The 18,855-nt window shown below is 34.3% G+C and overlaps 2 protein-coding genes across 3 annotated transcripts; both read right to left on the bottom strand.

Moving 5' to 3' along the window:
• Positions 1-9,774: 9,774 nt before the first annotated feature.
• LOC114732243 (uncharacterized) lies at positions 9,775-12,096 on the bottom strand. Its single transcript, XM_028919540.1, has one exon. It carries the CDS (start codon positions 11,869-11,871, stop codon positions 9,976-9,978), a length of 1,896 nt encoding a protein of 631 aa, XP_028775373.1. The 5' UTR covers positions 11,872-12,096; the 3' UTR covers positions 9,775-9,975.
• Positions 12,097-12,994: 898 nt separating this feature from the next.
• LOC114732244 (uncharacterized) lies at positions 12,995-16,646 on the bottom strand. Of its 2 annotated transcripts, none has more exons than XM_028919541.1 (6): positions 16,316-16,646; positions 16,053-16,167; positions 15,147-15,824; positions 14,865-14,976; positions 14,064-14,123; positions 12,995-13,182 (listed from the first exon to the last, which is right to left on the bottom strand). In XM_028919541.1, exons 1-5 carry the CDS (start codon positions 16,396-16,398, stop codon positions 14,098-14,100), a joined length of 1,014 nt encoding a protein of 337 aa, XP_028775374.1. In that variant the 5' UTR covers positions 16,399-16,646; the 3' UTR covers positions 12,995-13,182; positions 14,064-14,097. The 2 variants fall into 2 exon arrangements, with proteins under 2 accessions (XP_028775374.1, XP_028775375.1); XM_028919542.1 differs by having other exon boundaries at positions 12,995-13,116; positions 14,059-14,123.
• Between the last annotated feature and the right edge of the window lie 2,209 nt (positions 16,647-18,855).

An 18,855-nucleotide genomic window follows, 5' to 3' on the forward strand; every position in this document is an offset into this window, starting at 1 on the left:
AATTATCAAATTAATCTGGAGTCCTAAAGGGCCGTATTGTAATAAATTTTATTTGTTTAATTGTCAAATTGTTTTTAAATTGTTGCATGAGTTGCACGCGTTGTTAATATCTGCTGCAATAACTATTAATTGTTACACCTTAAGTTGTTAACTACTGCACTTTCAGTTGTCAATACATACTTTTGAAAAAAAAAGACAATTTGATATTTAAATAAATAAAATTTATTACAATGAGGTTTCTTAAGATTTTAGAATAATTTGATGATTTTAAAAGAGTTTTTTTATATTTAATTCTCTTAGGTGTGACCTTATTGCAATTTTTATAAAATAATTCATGTGATCTTATCATCTTAACGTTTATTTCCTCTTACATGTTTTAATAGTATAACATATTTTCTTTCAAATTTTTTTGACCTTTATAACGTATTTTTATTTAAATAATTAATTTTCATTTAACATTTTTCTTTATCTAATCTAAATAATTGAATCCATGTTCCTCATCGATCAGAGGAACTGCTTTCATTGCTTGGTTTTGCATATAACCAAGTATGTACCAAATATATTTGGCATGTCTCACCCTAGCAGCCCCTTCCTTTTCCTTAAATTTTCCCACCTCAACTCTCAAATGTTTATAATTTCTTTAATCAAATAATGATTTAAAATTACGAGCAATATATAAACAAATAAAAGTGTACAAGGTTAGGCTGACAAAGTTTAACCTTATTTATATAAACCCTAATTAACATATTTGTATACCAAGAAAAGAAATGAGACCCACGTAATTGTAGCTTCTTATTATATATAGTTATATACATACAAGGGTAAATATATTCAGAAGATGAACATATGCTCCCAATTAAAACTCAAGTTGAAATTTTTATATTTTGAAGAAACGGCCAGCATATGTATCAATTTGATATATTATTCCTTGATCGATGATGACTATTCTACTTTAGACTAGTCCAATGCTGTCGTATTTCATGAACGTAATGAACCTCTAAATATAATAAAGAAGAGATGATCCCTCACACCATCACAATGTTAAATAAAAATAATACTAGTATGTTTGGCAAAAAAATAAAAATAATACTCCCCTGGTTTTTAATACTGGTTTCTGTTCTTAATATAAGACCTCGGTTGACTTTTATTTTGGTTTCAAATATAAGACCTCAATCCACTTTTTTTTCTAATATCTATGAAGTTTTTTTTTTCAAATAGTCCTTATAATAATAGTAGTTTTAGCCAATACACTTGATTAGTAAGGATATTTTAGGAAAGACAACACCTATTTATTACAATGAACTAACTTAACTTATTTTCTTAATCTCCTCAAATTAGTCAGCTAATCCTTATAATTAGGACAAGAGGTAATATAAAACCTAATTGACTAATTTGAATAGATTAAAAATGTTAGTTAAATTAATTAATATGATATGACCTGTGGTTATTAATATAACAGCTCTTTTGACTTTTATTTTTGTCCTAAATATAAGATCTTAATCTACTTTATCTTTCATATTTATTCATATTTTTAAAGATAGTATTTGTAATAATATTAGTTCTGGCCAACACTTAATTAGGGAGGGTATTTTTGAAAAGATAATACCTATTTATTACAAATAGATAACTTAACTAATTTTTTTAATCTACTTATATTAGTCAACTAACTAACCAGAGATAGTATATTTTTTCCAAAACACTTTAAGTATTTTTCTTAATTTCCTCATTTCTTCTCATCTTTTATTATTGTTGAGAGAATATCAATAGGGTTAATTTAAAAAAATTGAAAAACATATGACATAGACCTTACATATAAGATGAATATTAACTCTCTAATTATGTCCTATATTAAATACCGGCTGAGAATTATGTTATTTCATTTTTGAATGAAGTTGTTCTCACTTGTACCATTCAACAAAAATTAAAGTATGATCATTTTATTCATTCAGTTATTGACTTATCAATATATTATATAAAAATTTAAAAAAAGGCCACCGATATATATTGTTCTTATATATAATTTAATTATAATAGTTAATAAAATATTCTATATTTTATGAGCAAACACACGACACACAAATTTCTTGAAACAGGGAAACTTCTTCATCAAACAAAAATATCGGAATTTTTTCATATCGTCCCTCTAATATTTATGTTATAAAATTTCCGCAGGCATATACTGGGTATAAAATTCGAAATCGATATATATATATATATATATATATTGACATTGCCAAAAGTCCAAAACTCATTGACTGGGGACTTAATATAAGGATAGGAGGATGCCGTAATCTCTCGAAAATGATAATATCTCATTCTTTTTTTTTGACCAGCGATAATATCTCATTCTAGAAATTAAAAAGGAAATTAATAATATAAAAAAATATTGGGTTAGGCTATTTCCCCCTATTTTGTTGTTATATATATGTACACACACACATATATAAATATAACCCAAGATGATAGCTAAAAGGATTTTCTGTTTGTTTAGTTAATTAAATTAATTAATTAATGATAATAATAAGATTAATATTAAGATTAAGATTACACTTGGAAAGTGTCAAGAAGTGAGGTGGGAATCAATAGAAGCTAGCAGAGAAAATCGACTCATTTATGTTTGGATCTATTATTAGCTATTGCTTTCAACTGATATATATATATAATATAAATATATAATTTAATAATGGAATTAGTTCACCAATAATAATAATTATTATTATTTTGAAAAGTTTGATAGTTTGATTTCGATTTGATTTTGTGAAGAGAAGGAAAAGACGTTGGTGGCTCAAAGAAGCAATAAATGAAAATGAAAAAATGGCCAAGTTGCCACCAACTCTTCCACTATTTCTCTATTTTCGTCATTGTTACGCGCACGCCCACGTCTCCTTTGTTTGTTTGTTTGTTTTTTTTTTTTTGGGTTACGTTTAAACCTACTGAAAAGTGGGCATAGTACAATAGTGACATTGGCAACCAAATTAAATCACGTTATTTATTTATTTTTTCATCTATGAACAATATGTTTTGCACAAGCTTTTACTTTTCTGTATATTATGAGCATTTGAACCCTACATTTTATTCACGCATTTCAATTCACTCACGTGCGTTATTTGTTTTAGAGGAAATTTGTATACATTTTTGGAAAAAAAATTAGAGATTTGCATAATTTAAAAGAAATTTAAACAAAGAATTTGTATTAATCTTCAGAGAAAATTACTAAAAAAAATCTCATATTACAAGACTCGGATACAACTCTATTTCAGTTATGCGCAATCTGCTTATAATTATATATAAAACAGAAGACATTTGCGCATATCTAAAAACATGTGCACATATTTTTGAAGAAAAATTGTAACTGCTAAAAATAAGTTGTACCAACTTAACGATTTATATCTTCAGGTATTCTTGGGCAATAAGTTTTTCAACGGAAAAATTTTCAGCAATTTTTCCTAATTTTAAAATATGATACTTGCATATTGTCTACAAACAAAACTCTTATATTGGCAATGAAATTTAAACTTGTAATCTCGTAAATTATGACTCGACTTCTTACTAACTGGCATCTTGTATCTCCATTTGAGAAAATTAGCTTTTTTCCCCTAAAAAAAATGGACAAAGGGTATCGTTTGTCATAAATAAAGACTAATCTATTTTCAAATATGGATAGTAAATAGTACATTCTAGCAACTAGTTTTTTTTTTTAAATACAAACAGTGAGATTAAAATGTTTTAAAATTAGTACATAAATGATATTAATTGCTTTTTTTAGTTTAAAAATTTATTATTTTATAAGTTACTTTAATTAACATTATTTATACCGATTTTTTTAAAAAAATTGGTCAAAATAACTTTAACTATCAAGTTTTTTATATTAGACTTGTACTTTTGAGGGAAAGGAGAAAAAGAGTAAGACATAATAATGATAATTAATAATTTCGAATGCAGACATTTTATTCTTATGAAAAGAAATAACTTGTTACTTTTGTTTTACTGTCAAGAATTTTTCTTATTTCTTAGGGTCGACAAAGGTGTCAAAAAGTTTAGTGCATGCAAGTAAATATATTTTATTGTCTAAATAATTTATTTTAATTTTCCCCTTGTTTTCGCTATAGTGTCTTAATTTTCCCTGGAAACAAACAGAACATGTCACACACACACTTCAAAGCGATGGACCAACCTCTCACCTTATGAGACATTCCCTCATTCCCTGGGCCCTACAAAAAAAGAGACACTCACTATTTGTCCTGTCCTTTGATTAAGAAACAACATCTTATTTTTTTATCAATATTATTGCTTACATGATTTTAAAGATAATAACAAAAAACCATTTTATCACCAAAATGTACTCATTTATAGAGAATAAAAAGAAGGAATTTTTTTTGGTCTTATATAAGTCACATCATTAAATTTTCACCTGAAAGTGTAATTTTATTTTCTAATCCTTGTCATGTTAACTTTGTTTTTATGAGATGCAAGGTATATTGAATAGGGATCAAATTGAAAAGTTATTAAATTTTAAGGTAAAATTGATGAATTTTAAATTTTTCTTGGTTTATGTGAAAAATGTAGAAAGTGACTTATAAATAAAATTAAAAGAATATTTAGTAACTAAATTTAGGGTTTGTAGCAATATTTGGTTATAATTAAATACAATTACTCATATTGTCTCATAATTTGGATTTAGGTTGGAGGAATATTCTTTATTTGCAAATTGAATGCATATGGTATATGCTCTGAAAAAAAGGGAATACAAATGAGCCGACATAAATAATTGAAGCTCTCACCACTGTTTTGGAATAATTGATGAAGAAGAGTGACCTGCAGGTTACTCATAGGGTTTTCACCAACTTCATCAATTTCAATCATAATTAAAAGGACTTTCACTGTTGGTTTGTCTGTATGTATGATCATATATTATAGAAAGACCCTTGTTGACGAAGCAAGCAGGCTAAGATAAGTTATAAGTGACTATCAAATACACCATAATCATGTTCTTGGCACATAATATTTAGAGTTAAAAAGGTATTTTTACCCCTTAATAATTAGCCTAAGAGTATATGGTATATCTTAACCTTTTTTCAAGTGCAATGTTGTTTCTTAAATGCGAGGAACAAAAAATCGAAACAAACACTAAATCGGTTGATGTAGAAGTTTAAAGGTCAGTTGGTTAGACCGGGGTTAACTCGAGATCAAATCGGTTATATTAAAATAATATAATTTAATAGAAAATAACAAAATACAACAACATTAATAATCATTAATAACAAAATACAAGAAAATATAACAATAATTTAATTATAACAACAACAAAGTACAACAACATTAAGAATTTTGATTTTTATAATTCATCAATAACTAAAATTAATAATCATTGATACCAAAATTATTATTAAAATTCATTCAAATTTATAATGACTAAGATATTAGGAGTTGAATAAGAAAAAATAAGATCAATAGCAACATAATCATTCAAAACGGTTTATCATCGGTTCACATCGGTTTTTACCTATCAATGGTTCAATGCCTAAACCAAACCAAAACAAAAGCCGGTTCACCGACTACTTTTGTCTGGTTTTTTTTTCCTTGCTTAAATGATACCAAATGTTGAGGGGATAGTGAATTACATACAGATATTTTTTCTTTCTAGGCACGTATATCCTCTAATTTGAGACAATTTTATTTGAAATATTATCAAACATTACATATTTGCACCCTTGGTAGTAGAAATTTAAATCTTGATTTGTCACAAACCTGGAGATATCTCAAGTCCTCACCCAATGGTGAAAATCTTAAAATGCACTTTTATCCTAATATTTATAGAAATATTTGGGTATAATTCTTGAATACTTTTGTCTAAATTGACGGTAAAGTAAACACTCAGTAATGTACTGTACTTTATGTAAATGGATCAGATTTTTAATTTTTAATAATTCTTCTTGGGATCATGTATGATTAAAAATGAGGGCATGGCAACGGCTCGTCGAGGATGACAAACGCTAAGATCATGATTGTTGACAGCATTACATATTTTCAAGTCTTACATAATTGCCAGAGAATGTTTACAATTAGTTCCTATAAAAGTTACATCACATATGGAGGTGGTAAAAATTATATATAGGTGTAATTTGTGAAGATAATTTTACCATTTTTTGGGTTCAAATTTGTAATTATACATATACATATCAAAATCCCAACCATAGCCAACAAAAAAAAAAAAAACTCAACAATAATTACTTCGGGACTGTTTTAGACTTAGAGATGCATCCTCCTAATAATTATCATAAAGAAGATAAATTCTTTAGAGCATAACGTTTGACCCTACGTTGCTTAGCTTTTGTCAAACTCTAATTACATTCTTAGCGGACAGAATAGGAAAAGAGATTCTTTTACCTTCTATATAGTGTGCATTTGGAAAAGATCCTCTACTGTTCCTGCACTTGTCTTAATGATTGCTTTCATCAAATAACAGTTGAAGAAGATTATTAATTTGGCGAAATAATACATATTCCCCTAATACAATGATTTAGTTGACAAGCTTCTTCCAAAAAAACAAAAGAGAGAGGAGGAAGAATTATAAAAGAACTGAAACAGCTAAATGTCCCCCTATACTCTCTAGAATGCCAAACAATCTGATTGAAGGATGAAATCCACTCCAAGTCCCCGTATTTCTAACAATGATCACTATACATAAGCTGCACCAGTCCTAGTCAGCAATCTATCCATCAACCTACTTAATGGTGTTAACCCATATCAGCAAAGCTGATATTGTTAAGCTCAAATCCAAGTCCTTTAAAATTATAGGGCCAACATTTTGAACAGCGTCAAAGACGAAATATAATACCCAAAAAAAATAAGGATCAAAATTAAAATTCGTTCAAGCTATAAAGACCTAGAGTTCAACTCATTTTGAATGGTTCATTGATATTTACGGCAGTGATGGTCAAGAATGAAGCTTCACAGGTTTGGATTTCAGAGCTCCTCGGTAGCCAGACACAATATGGGTGGTATGGCAGCTCACGCTATCAGGACCACGAACGAAGCTGTGAAAAGAGAATGATGAAGCCGATGGCAACAGCACAATGGCAGAGACCGGAAACTTGTTTCTCTTTGGAAGCCTAATCTCACCATTTGATGTTATATTTTGCTTCCTAGAGGACCATGTCTCCCAAGCCCCACGCAGCAAACAAGACCCAAATCCTTCTCATACCTAGTGGGCCCAAATAATATGCGTCATGCCTCTTGCATGCCTAAAACTAAGTTGCAGTTAGCTTTCATGATGGGCGAAATAAACTAAAGTCATGATACCTCCCGCGCATGAGCGGGCAAAAACAGCTAAAAATTTTTGCACCAAGTTAGCCTCTCGATATGTGTGACATGAGTCGACTAACCATTTCTAATTCAACCTTCTTCCTTATACCCTTCACCAAACCAAAGAGTAATGGATTAACGAATCCATTCTCACTGTTTCCCATCCCATTTCCCAAGCCAATCATAAACTCATGAGAGCACCCCCCGGTTAGACGCAAATCTCCAATGACTCCACCACATGCTGCATTCTTGTCTGATCCCATCGAGTCAATTTCCAATGACACCACCATAAGCTGCATTCTTGTCTGATCCCATCGAGCCATCCACATTCACCATACACCACCCATTAGGAGGTGATGCCCATATTATTTTACCAATTTCAAATTCATTTCCAAGGGAAGAAGCCATCAGCTCCAAGACAACATTTCATAAGAAATTACTAGCATTCTAATAAGGAAGATTTGGATTCTCCTTCACATTAACTTTTGCTGGAAGCACTATTGTGTCCCTTTTTAATGTGACATCAGCTGGAGCCTCTTCGCTGCAGTGCTGACAATTCAAGTAAAACGAGAAAACGCCCCCCCCCCTTCTTTCTGAAAACAAAATAAATAAATAAATAAAGTATTTGAAACATCTCAGATGATATGGATTTCAACTAACAGTCACTTCAGATCTAGCAGTCTCCCCTGCGGTCTGGAAATTAATATACTATGTTTACAAGGCAACTTCAGGTCACTAAATTGAATTAATTATAACTATGAAGCATGTTTGAAACCACGTTTTGGGATGCCAAAATATGGTTGACAGATTTAACAAGATTGCTACTTCTGTCACATGGTTTTCCCAAGGTTCCAACGTGGTCCCAAACCTGCTGATAGTCATACAACTTAACAGCCTCTACTGTTCTCTTGTTCGCAGAAATAAATGGCGATGAGAAAGGTAATGATTCAAAGTCCCCAACTCCAGATTCCCTTTTGAAAATGGGATTAATGTTGATTACGACTTTAAATATCAAAAGACACTCAATTGGCACTTTCCCACCCAACAGCATCAATGCTTCTAGCTTGTGTCTTCTGCCCCAACAGCCCACCAAATCCACATAAAGCATAACAGACAGAATCAAAAGGCATTTGTGTTCTTGTTTCACATAACTTCTTTAGAAATAGTTAAATACTTATGCAGCCCATATCATTATGATAGCATACCTATTAGCATGTGGCATATTTAAGTCAGGACTCAGTTATAACTTCATTCTTGCTAAACATGTAATATGCTTACCTAAATGGATGCATCATCTGCTTCTCTCATAGTTATTGATGAGCACAATGCATTATTGCAACATTGATTTATGGTACATATGATCATAGTGATCTAGAATAGAAATGAATAGCAGCTGCAACTATTCACATACATAAGAAACTTATGCTTTTAATGGATGGAAAAAGGAAAAAAGAAAAGAGGAGAACCTAAACTTACATAAACTCCTATCCTTGCTGAAAATCCAGTATCAAGCCTATATTACAATGTGATGGTCCTAAGAGTTTTTGTCTTGGTCATAATGCTCCCTACTTTCTTCTTCTTCTTTTTCTTTTTCTTTTTTTCCCCCAAAAAGTACGTTAACACATAAACTAATTGAGGCAAAATTGAAAACTCAACAGAAAACAGAGAAAGGCATTACGTCGTTGCTATCAGATAAATCAGAGACGGAAAAACAGACGAAATAGAAGCAGAAAAATCAACCAAAAAAAAAAATTGACAGCAGAAAATAAAATGAGACAACAAAATTGAGAAGAAAAACAGATGGAGGAAAAAGCAACGAACAGATAGAGAAGTTAAGCACAAACCTGACGAGAATTGATACCAGGAAGGCTGTGAACTGATAAAGTTCACAGCTCTGGAATTGAGATGGGCTATTGAAGGAAGAAATTTCATCAACCGATTCACAAGCCCCAATAAGGGGTACACAATGCCACTGCCAGTGGCACGCCTAGCAGGTACCACGGTGCACTGTCTGAATTCTGCACTTGCCATGGTATTGTGCAAATGGCCTGCGGTTGTGGAAGGCTTCACCATAAAGGGAATGCATCAACTCTGCATCATCTAAGCTGCTTCTCATATCAACTGCCCATTCGCAAGCCTCAAAACCCCACCTGGCTTGAACCTGGTGAGGCTGCATTAGCAGCTTTAGATGATACTGGTAGTCTTGATACGTTCATAATTTCTTGATTCAGAAGAAGCCAAATCCTTAGCCGATGCTATCTTGAAACATAAAAAACTATGGACCACAAACACTCAAAAAAGATAGATAGAATCTGTGTCCTACATACATCGAAGCATCATACCACATTGGAACCACATAATTTTCATTGAGTTTCAAGCGTTTACTGGATCCTTGTTATCTCTAGAGATAATCTTTTCACTAGGAGAAAATTGTGTGTGAACATTACAACAAATATCAAGAAGACTAAATTCTAGAAAAAGCACTTGCACTATCCATTGATATGAAATTATGAATTCAAGACCATAAGACAAATACAAAAAAGTTTCACATAACTCAGAGTTCAAGTTACAAGATTGATATCAAAGAATGTTACACACACATCAAAAAAAGAGATACCCTCGTTCACCAACAATGAAAAGCCAATTAGCTATTGTCTACATAATGACAAATTAATTGCACATATAAACTCCATTCTCAAATCTGTGATTAACCTCATAAAAATCTGTCTTGCCCTCAGAAGCAGGTCTTAGACAAACCCCAGATAATGATTGCATTCCTTCGAAGGAAAATTTCACATAGCCAACCAACTCAATTTCTTCATCCTCTTCAGTTGAGTCTACAGGCATCCTTGCTCTCAAACGACCAGGAGTGCCTTTGAGTGGAATCTCTGGCACATGCCATCTAACTTCTTTTTCAGACCTATTCAACACAGCCTTTGGTGAAACTTTTAACAATGTTGGGTCAACCGGTAATTTCAGAATGAATATGACATCTCTCAAGGGTGCGAGCAAATTAGGGTTTGAAGCATATTGTATCATCACTGAAAGCAAACTACCAGTATGGCGTTTTAAAAGTCGAACCCTCAAAGGTAATGGCGTCAACCTGGGCAGCAAACTGTACTTCATTATTGGTATAGGTTCATCCGAGGCTGCAGTCCTCACATGAAACAAACCATTGCCAAGGGAGCTGACGCGAGAATTCTGTATAACAAATCTTTTAACTGCACTTGTCCCCTCAACTCGAAATGAGAATTCAGTTTCCTTATCACCAGCAGTTTTTGGAGGCAAAGTTCTAAGGTATACAACACCCATTAATCCTACCCTTGCAAGCAATGACTCTCTGAACTCTGCACTAATCTGTTCTGAGATATACATCTCAGGACCCTTCATTTCCGTTTTCTTCACCAATAGGTTTTCAAGATTGCCTGCTCCGCCTTCCGCTGGTGCTTTAGCAGCAACATCTGGCCCAGTCTGTAATAATTCAAGTCCACCAAGCCCTTGGGGTTTTGGAGCCTTCTTTGTACCAACGAACTCTGATGGATCAAGTCCACCACCCCAAGCGTCGCTGAAGGATTCAAAAGCTTCTCCTAGAGTTGCCTGTTCATTACTAAATTCTACTCCACCATAGTTTCCTTCAAATCCCTCCACATTGATATGGGTAGACTGGGTTGCCTCTGGAGGTGGCAATGTCGTGACCTCAAGCCCCGCCAATGCTGTTGTCAAATCAGTAGCTGAAGGATCCTTGGTCTTCTTAAAACCACCCACCAGCTCCTGGGGTTTATTGATCGCATCGCTTGCTGCAAATGGATCATTTTCCGCGGGAGCTTCTTCTGGCTTCGTCTGCTGCTCATCCTGCTGCTCACTTGCCACTGGAGCAAGAGTAGCTGCGACTTCGTCTCCAGCTGCGAGTGTCTCAGGAGGTAACTCAAACCGAGCTTTTGAGAACGCATCAATGCCTGCTTGGTGTTCGATTGAATGCACCTCAGCAGAAGTCCAGGTATCAGCACCACGGATCTTGTTCTCGGAGTCGATCGCCGAGTGAACCATCTTCGCAATGCTCTCACCGTGCAACGACGCCAGCATTGCAGCGAGTCGGATGTTGCTGACGCCCCTAAGAACAATATCCAAAGCCATGTAGACCTCCGCGTACTTCTTGCTAAGTTTGTCGGGAGTAACCTCCACACCACGGCAAGCAGTAACGATGACATTTACAGCTTGGTTCACAATATGTATACACTCGAATACGTTTACCGTATTGTCGTGATCAGCGACGGTGATGCCAAGAACATAAATTCCATTCACTAACCGATATACGACACGGTAACGACTTTCAACGCCGACAATGACTTGACCACTGGAGGCAGCAAGCGGATCGTCGCCGATGGACTCAGCGGCGTAGGCGTCATCGCCGAAGGTTTGGGAATTCTTCTTGGAGGCCAAGGCGCGACGGGTTTGGCGGAAGGCGGAGAGGGCTCCGAGGGCACGAGCGGGTGGGAACCACTCGCGAGTCTGGAGCAGGATGTCGGATCCGTTGGCAATTTGTAAAGAAAGGGCTAAGCAAGACATGGCCGGCGACCAGATTCCGATCTACTAGGGCGAAGGATCCAGCTTGCGATGGATCAGAGTGAAAATCCACTTACTTTGTGCATCAAGAATTCAAAAATAATCTAGATTTAGATCTCAGACCAGGATGCAAACTGAAACTCCCAAGTAGCAATTTCTTGGATTGAAAAATTGTGTGAGAGATGAGAAGAGAGTTCGATGGGGGACTGGGTGAGAACGACGAAGAAACCCCCTGCCCACAGTCTTTCGATTTTGGTTTTTTCTTTTTTTTGGGTGATAAGTCTTTCCTTTTTTTTTCCTTCACATTCTTCTTTTTCGAGATTGGGCCACTGTGGCCCAAAACATTCGGGCCTAAAGTATCTACAAAGTAAAGTAGCATTAATTAAAAATGAAATAAAATCTAAAATAACATTAATTTTCTAATTTTGACGTAATTCCTTTTTTACTTTAAAATAGATTACAAAATTAAAAATTCAAAAATTCATGAACTATCAGTTTAGTGGCTCGAATTTGATTGCTCTAATTCATTAAAAATGAGATGGGCTTATGAAAAAACCATCAAGAAAATTGGGCAACTTAATTTGTTTAATCAATCAATCATCAATCAAATATGCTCCCAAAATCTTGCCATTCCTTAGAGTTCGCTTTTCACATTCAATTATCTCCATTATTCTTTTTTTCTTATCTCCGTTATTCATTTTGTTAAAATATGAATAATCTGATTTTTTTTAAAAAAAATTTCAAAATATATTTTTACTCTATTTTTTTTGGGTGAAATACTGTACTCTATTTGTTTTCATTCTCTAGCTGTTTCCTTCAAAATAAAATACTACTATTACATTTTAATTATTAAAAAAAACTTGAAATTTTATCCAATGAAATCGGATGCCGGCAACAGAAACTAGTCTAAAAGAAGCAACTGTGCAAGGCAATCTCAATTCCTTCTTTATGATAAGAAGTTAACACAAACCTCTCATAATGCTGAATGTGACCTCACCATAAGCTATCTTGCTATCAAGTATCAACCACGTTCACAATTAACATCAAATGGAAGCATTTACAATTAATGGCCTCGTAAATCTTTTTTCTTAGGACGCCTATCTTTGTTGCGCGGCTCAGTGTACTACCATTCGGTATTCACCTATTAGGTAAATTCAACCGAGCTCAGGCTCTTGACAATATATACTGAAAATTACTGTTACTGTCCCTTTCGTCAACCTTCTCCCATTCCAAGGGAAGCTCCATTACATGGAGGTGAACAGACGGCCAGGGCCAGGAACCTAAAAAATGTCATTCATAACGCCAGGAGAAACCCTGCAAAACCCCAAAGACCAGTGAAATGCCTTTCTATAGAAGCTGAGTTATTGGAAAAATTTCCTTGCATGATCTCAGATACAGTAGGCTGCCTATCCTTCAGCCGAAGAAATTGCCTTTATATGTTTGGGCTAATGAACGAAACAAGGAAGCCATGATTGTGTAAAAAGGTCCAAATATGGCTTCTAGCTAATTTAAAAGACCTTAATAAGCAAATTAACCATAGTCACCAATCTGATTGAAAAGGGTAATACAATTTATCCACAAGAAATTCATCAATATATATAACTCACAGCTTATGGTCAATCAGTTTCCAAGTAGCCCATGAGCTTTTAGTTCATGTGGCTGGCAAAAAGTCAAGAGTTTCTTCTTAAGCGTTCAATCCTTACTATTTCTGCTTAAAGGGGGGGGGGGGAACATATTTGTATCATGATGCATAGTCGACCAGGAATTATATCTAATAAAATTCAATCTACTAAGAGCTTACACTAAACACCATATTTTTGTAGTTTCAATGGAAGTATCATGACAATAATTTTCTGGTTTGATTATTTTCTATGTTCAGAATTTTTGGTTTATAGGATTGTACAATATTTTGAAATTAAACAAGAAAATACGAGAAACCATCCTTCAAATAATGAATGAATCGGATGCACGTTTACATTTACGGGGCCAACTATAGAATGAGTTTTGATAGATTTGATTTGTCCCCGGGAAAAAAAAAACATTTTAATGAGATACTGAACAGTGCAATGTTTCACTTTGTCGAACATCCATCAAAATCCATCTTTAATCAACCACTGTCCAATTGCACCCCCAGTTCCGGAAACAAATATATTTGTCATTCCAACTAAATAAACAAACCAATATCGTAGAGATACCTCTTCATATGGTTGAGTGAAGCAGCATTTTAACTCAGGTTGAATAAAGCACAAAGGGAACTGCATATCATTAAGTCCTTGATTAGCAAGGCTTAAGTAAAAGGGTAAGGCAAGGAAAACGTAGAATAGAATGTCAAATAAAATGAAAGCAAAGCAGAAGTGAAAACCCACAAACATGTTTAATCAAGTCATATCAAAAGGATATAATGCTGTGTGGTGTGATGCAATATTTGACATGATATTATTATTGGGTAAAAAAGCCTCTAGAAGTGCAGGTGGCAATTTTGCGAGTAAAGTGCAGAATGGATAACCGCTGATGGTAAATTAGACAACTTAGATTTGTATACAGTGTAAGCAATAACTGAACAAGAGGGTCACCAAATTTCTAATGGGACATAATAGCAAATTAACAATGAAAGATTGATAATTTAAAATTTTTTATAGAAAATATCACCTGACAGATCTAATATCTAAATAAGACTTCCGCAGGACACTGGCAAGCCTTCTATCAAAGCATAGTTCTGTTTAATTATCTAATCAAGTACCAATCCTTTGACCATAGCTATGATGTGAACTTGGCTTGAATCAGCAAATCAGAGAACAAGGAATAACAATATCTTATACGCATTATATGTAAGAGAACATGATTCGCAGATAAAATTGGGCCCCTGTCTTCTATCCCATTTTGGTTAGTACAGTACACCAACGAATAATATAACATCAGCACAAAACAATTGCAAACTTGGTGTAGACAATTTTAAGTGGTTAAGAATTCTTAAGAACAAGAAAATGAAACCTTACCGATGAGAAACATGATAAGCATTAGAGCAAGCGTGATTGAAACAGAACACCGAGATCGCAATTGTACGGAACTATTGAATTGTCCTTGGAAACAACCAATACGACCTAAAAACTGCAAAGCATGAAAATCTGATTAAGATTTCCTCGAATGCCACCCAATGAAATCCCAGCTACTGAGATGAACTCTCATTTGGTGACTGTAAGCAAAGTATAACATGTATAGAACAAACTTTACTGCTTTCTTTGGCGTGTATATCTTTTTTCAAAACTAGTTAGTCTAACCTGATTGAACGTATGTACTGCACGCACTGCCTGAGGATATTCTTCAAATTTATGTTTCCAGAAGCCAGGTTTGAACCCTTTCTCTTTAGAGTTTCCATCAGTAGTATGCATGAGTTTATTCCTATGTTCATCTTCATCAGCAATCATAATTTTTAACTCCCCCAATTTTGGAGAACTACACGGCTTCCTTATATTAGTTGTTCTGTCTGCTTGAGAAACCATATCATCACTAGTTCCAGAAGCTTCATCTGTTTTTATTTCTATGACGAATTTTACATCCTTGTTGATGGAAATGGCATCCTTTGTAGATTTTTTGCCGCTAAAGATATTTCCATTGCAGGAAGCATTTACATCAAAGACTTTGTCTCTCTTGTTGCTCTGTTTCTCCTGAAGTGTATTTTTCATGGAAGGAGTGAGTTCCACGCATTCATCTTTAGCAACCTGCATGTTTTGAGAGGTTCCAGATAAAAATGCAGCGAAATCATCCCGATCTTCTTCATCCAGATTAACCCAACGGAAGGGTTGTCTTCCTTCCTCAACAAAAGATTCTCTTAATGCTGCTTCAACATGGGAAATTTGGTTTTGAATGGCCGAAATAAATTGTCTATGCCTCATGGTTGCATGCTCATCATCAAGATGCCTGTAGCTTAGCTTAACAGCCTTCTCAAACTCTTCCAACTATTACAGCATGTTCAAAACAGAAAATTACAAATAAGAAAAAGTCGAAAAGGAACATTAAGTTTTATAAGGAAAAGGAGGAACAAAGGAAGAGAATAAACTAATTTGAGAACTGCAAAAGGAAACTGCATTAAAGAACTTCAGGAAAAAAAAACTGCATTGAAGAACTTTTAGTGCTCGATATAGAAGGGGGCGTTCAGAGCCAGCTAAAGAGGAAAGGTAATATACCTGCCATTTTGCAGTACCCAAAGCAGTTTGCAGCTCCCTGCATAGTTCATCTAAGTATTTGGGAATTGATCGTCCTCTCCTCTCTCTAAGCCATGCTCTGTATGTCGATTCCATTCTGAAGAACGGTAAATCAAGAGAGAAGGGTGTGAAATTTTTGTAAAACGGAAATTCCGCGTATGTATGAACTTGCATCCTTATGGCAATCCTAAATCATGTAATTAGTTGAGGTTAAAATTACAAAACAATCCAACCGGGGAAGATACCTATCAGCTGATTCCTGTACCTCCTCAGCCGCAGAAAAGAAAGCATCCTTTTGCCAGAGATCAAAACTGTTAGGCCACATCATCTTGAAGAACAACACCCAGTACCCAAAACAAATCAATTAGTTGATCCGAACAACAAGGGTTGGAGGAACAAGCAAATCCAACCCTACCCAACCCAACTTCAATTAATCATCGGTAAGGTATAGCCCGTGAAGAATAACTCGTGAGTCCTTCTTCTCCCTCTCCCGTGCCAGACAGGCAGAGAGAGAAAAAGAAACCTCAGAGTAGGAAGGAGGGAGAGAGGCTGATTCGAACCTGCTTCTGTCTCCAAATTGCTTTCGGGGCTGCGAGTTGCTTATCGTTTCGGGTCTGGTAAAAAGTCTCAATCGGCGGTTGAAATTATTTTTTTAACGATGACTCGGAACTCAAATCTGACAAATCGCATATTCTTTGGGTTTAACACTTCAGTAAACCAAAAAAATAAAAAACACTTAGGAAAACAAACAAAAATTGATTATTTATATCCCATACAATTACACCCTAAAATATTTTATAATATATTTAACATATTAAAATATTTTTTTAAATGCGTCCAATATCGTAAAATATTTTTTTTACATCCAACACCCTAAAATATTTTTTTTCAGATATGTTTAATATCCTAAAATATTTTTTAGCACATTCAACGTCAAGGGAAAATAAAAAAGGTTTTCAGAGTGTTGGATACACTTCAAAACATTTTAAGGGATTAAGTATACGTGAGAAAATACTTCAAAATATTTGATGCTCTTATGAAATAGAACCAAAATGAAACCACAAAAGTAGAAAGGTGAAGACAAGAGAATGAGAGAACTTTTTGTATTTCTTCACTTGCATTACAACACAAATGACATGCCCTATTTATAGGCATAGTCTTACAAATAGATTACAATTGTCCTTAAATGACAAATAGTGGATAATCAATCCCATAAATGTGAATGGAGGTGAGTTACAAGAGTGAATGGATAGTGGAGGAGTAATGGATGGTGGAGGTAGTGGAAGTTACTTGGTTTCACATGAAGAGGAAGGGATAAATGGACATCTACATAATATTCATAACACTCCCCCTTAGATGTCCATTATACAAATATGTGCCTCGTTAAAAAATTTCAACTAGAAAAAACCCTGTGGGATAAAAACCTAGAGGAAGAAAAAGAGTACACATCCATTAATATGCTATTCAATACTGCCTCATTAAAAACCTTACTAGGAAAAACCCAATGGGATAAAAACCATAGTCAAGGAAAAAAGAGTACAGCATGTGTTAACTCCCCCTCTTGGTAATATCAGTTGATATCTTTGAGTCTACGGCATCCGATATCATGAACAAGCTTTTCAAATATTGTACCAGGAAGTGACTTGGTGAACAAATCTGCCAGATTTTCATTGGAACGGATTTGTCGAACGTCGATTTCACCATCCTTTTGAAGATCATGAGTGAAGAAGAATTTTGGTGAAATATGTTTTGTTTTATCTCCTTTAATGTACCCTTCCTTTAGTTGCGCAATACATGCAGTATTATCTTCATTCAGAATTGTCAGGATCATTTTGCTAGAAGACAAGCCACAAGTGGTTCGTATGTGATGTATTATCGATCTTAACCATACAAATTGTCTACTTGCTTCATGTATTGCAAGAATTTCTGCATGATTAGATGATGTGACTGATATGGTTTGTTTCATAGAACGCCATGAAATGGTTGTACCACCATATGTGAACAAATAGCCTGTTTGTGATCTACCAACATGTGGATCAGACAAGAATCCAGCATCTGCATAACCAATGAGGTTAGTTTTTGGTACATTTGAGTAAAATAACCCCATGTCCATAGTACCCTTGAGGTGACGAAGAATGTGTTTAACTCCATTCCAATGTCTTCGTGTTGGTGACGAGCTATATCTTGCTAGTATGTTAACGGCAAATGATATATCAGGTCGTGTGTGACTAGCAAGATACATGAGTGTACCAATTGCACTAAGGTATGGTACTTCTGGACCAAGTAGTTCTTCATCATTTTCTTGAGGTCTAAAAGGATCTTTATCTTTCTCCAAAGATCTTACAACCATCAGAGTACATAATGGATGTGATTTATCCATATAAAAACGCTTTAAGACCTTTCTTGTATAGGTTTCTTGATACAAAAAGATCTCATTTCTTGAATATTCAATTTGCAATCCAAGACAAAATTTTATTCTTCCCAAGTCCTTCATTTCAAATTCTTTCTTTAAACAACCCATAGCTTTTGCAAGTTCTTCAGGAGTTCCAATGATATTTATGTCATCAACATAAACCGCAATTATCGCAAACTCATTTCCAGATCTTTTCATAAAAATACATGGGCAAATTGGATCATTCTTGTATCCCTCATCCAACAGATATTTGCTTAAACAGTTATACCACATACGCCCTGATTGCTTCAATCCATACAGAGATTTATTTAACTTAATTGAGTATTGCTCTCGAGAACTTGAATTGTATGCTTCTAGCAACTTGAATCCTTC

Source organism: Neltuma alba, unplaced genomic scaffold (assembly GCF_004799145.2).
Source record: "Neltuma alba isolate B1F8T4 unplaced genomic scaffold, ASM479914v2 tig00012894_pilon, whole genome shotgun sequence".
In the NCBI taxonomy this organism is placed as follows: Eukaryota; Viridiplantae; Streptophyta; class Magnoliopsida; order Fabales; family Fabaceae; genus Neltuma; species Neltuma alba.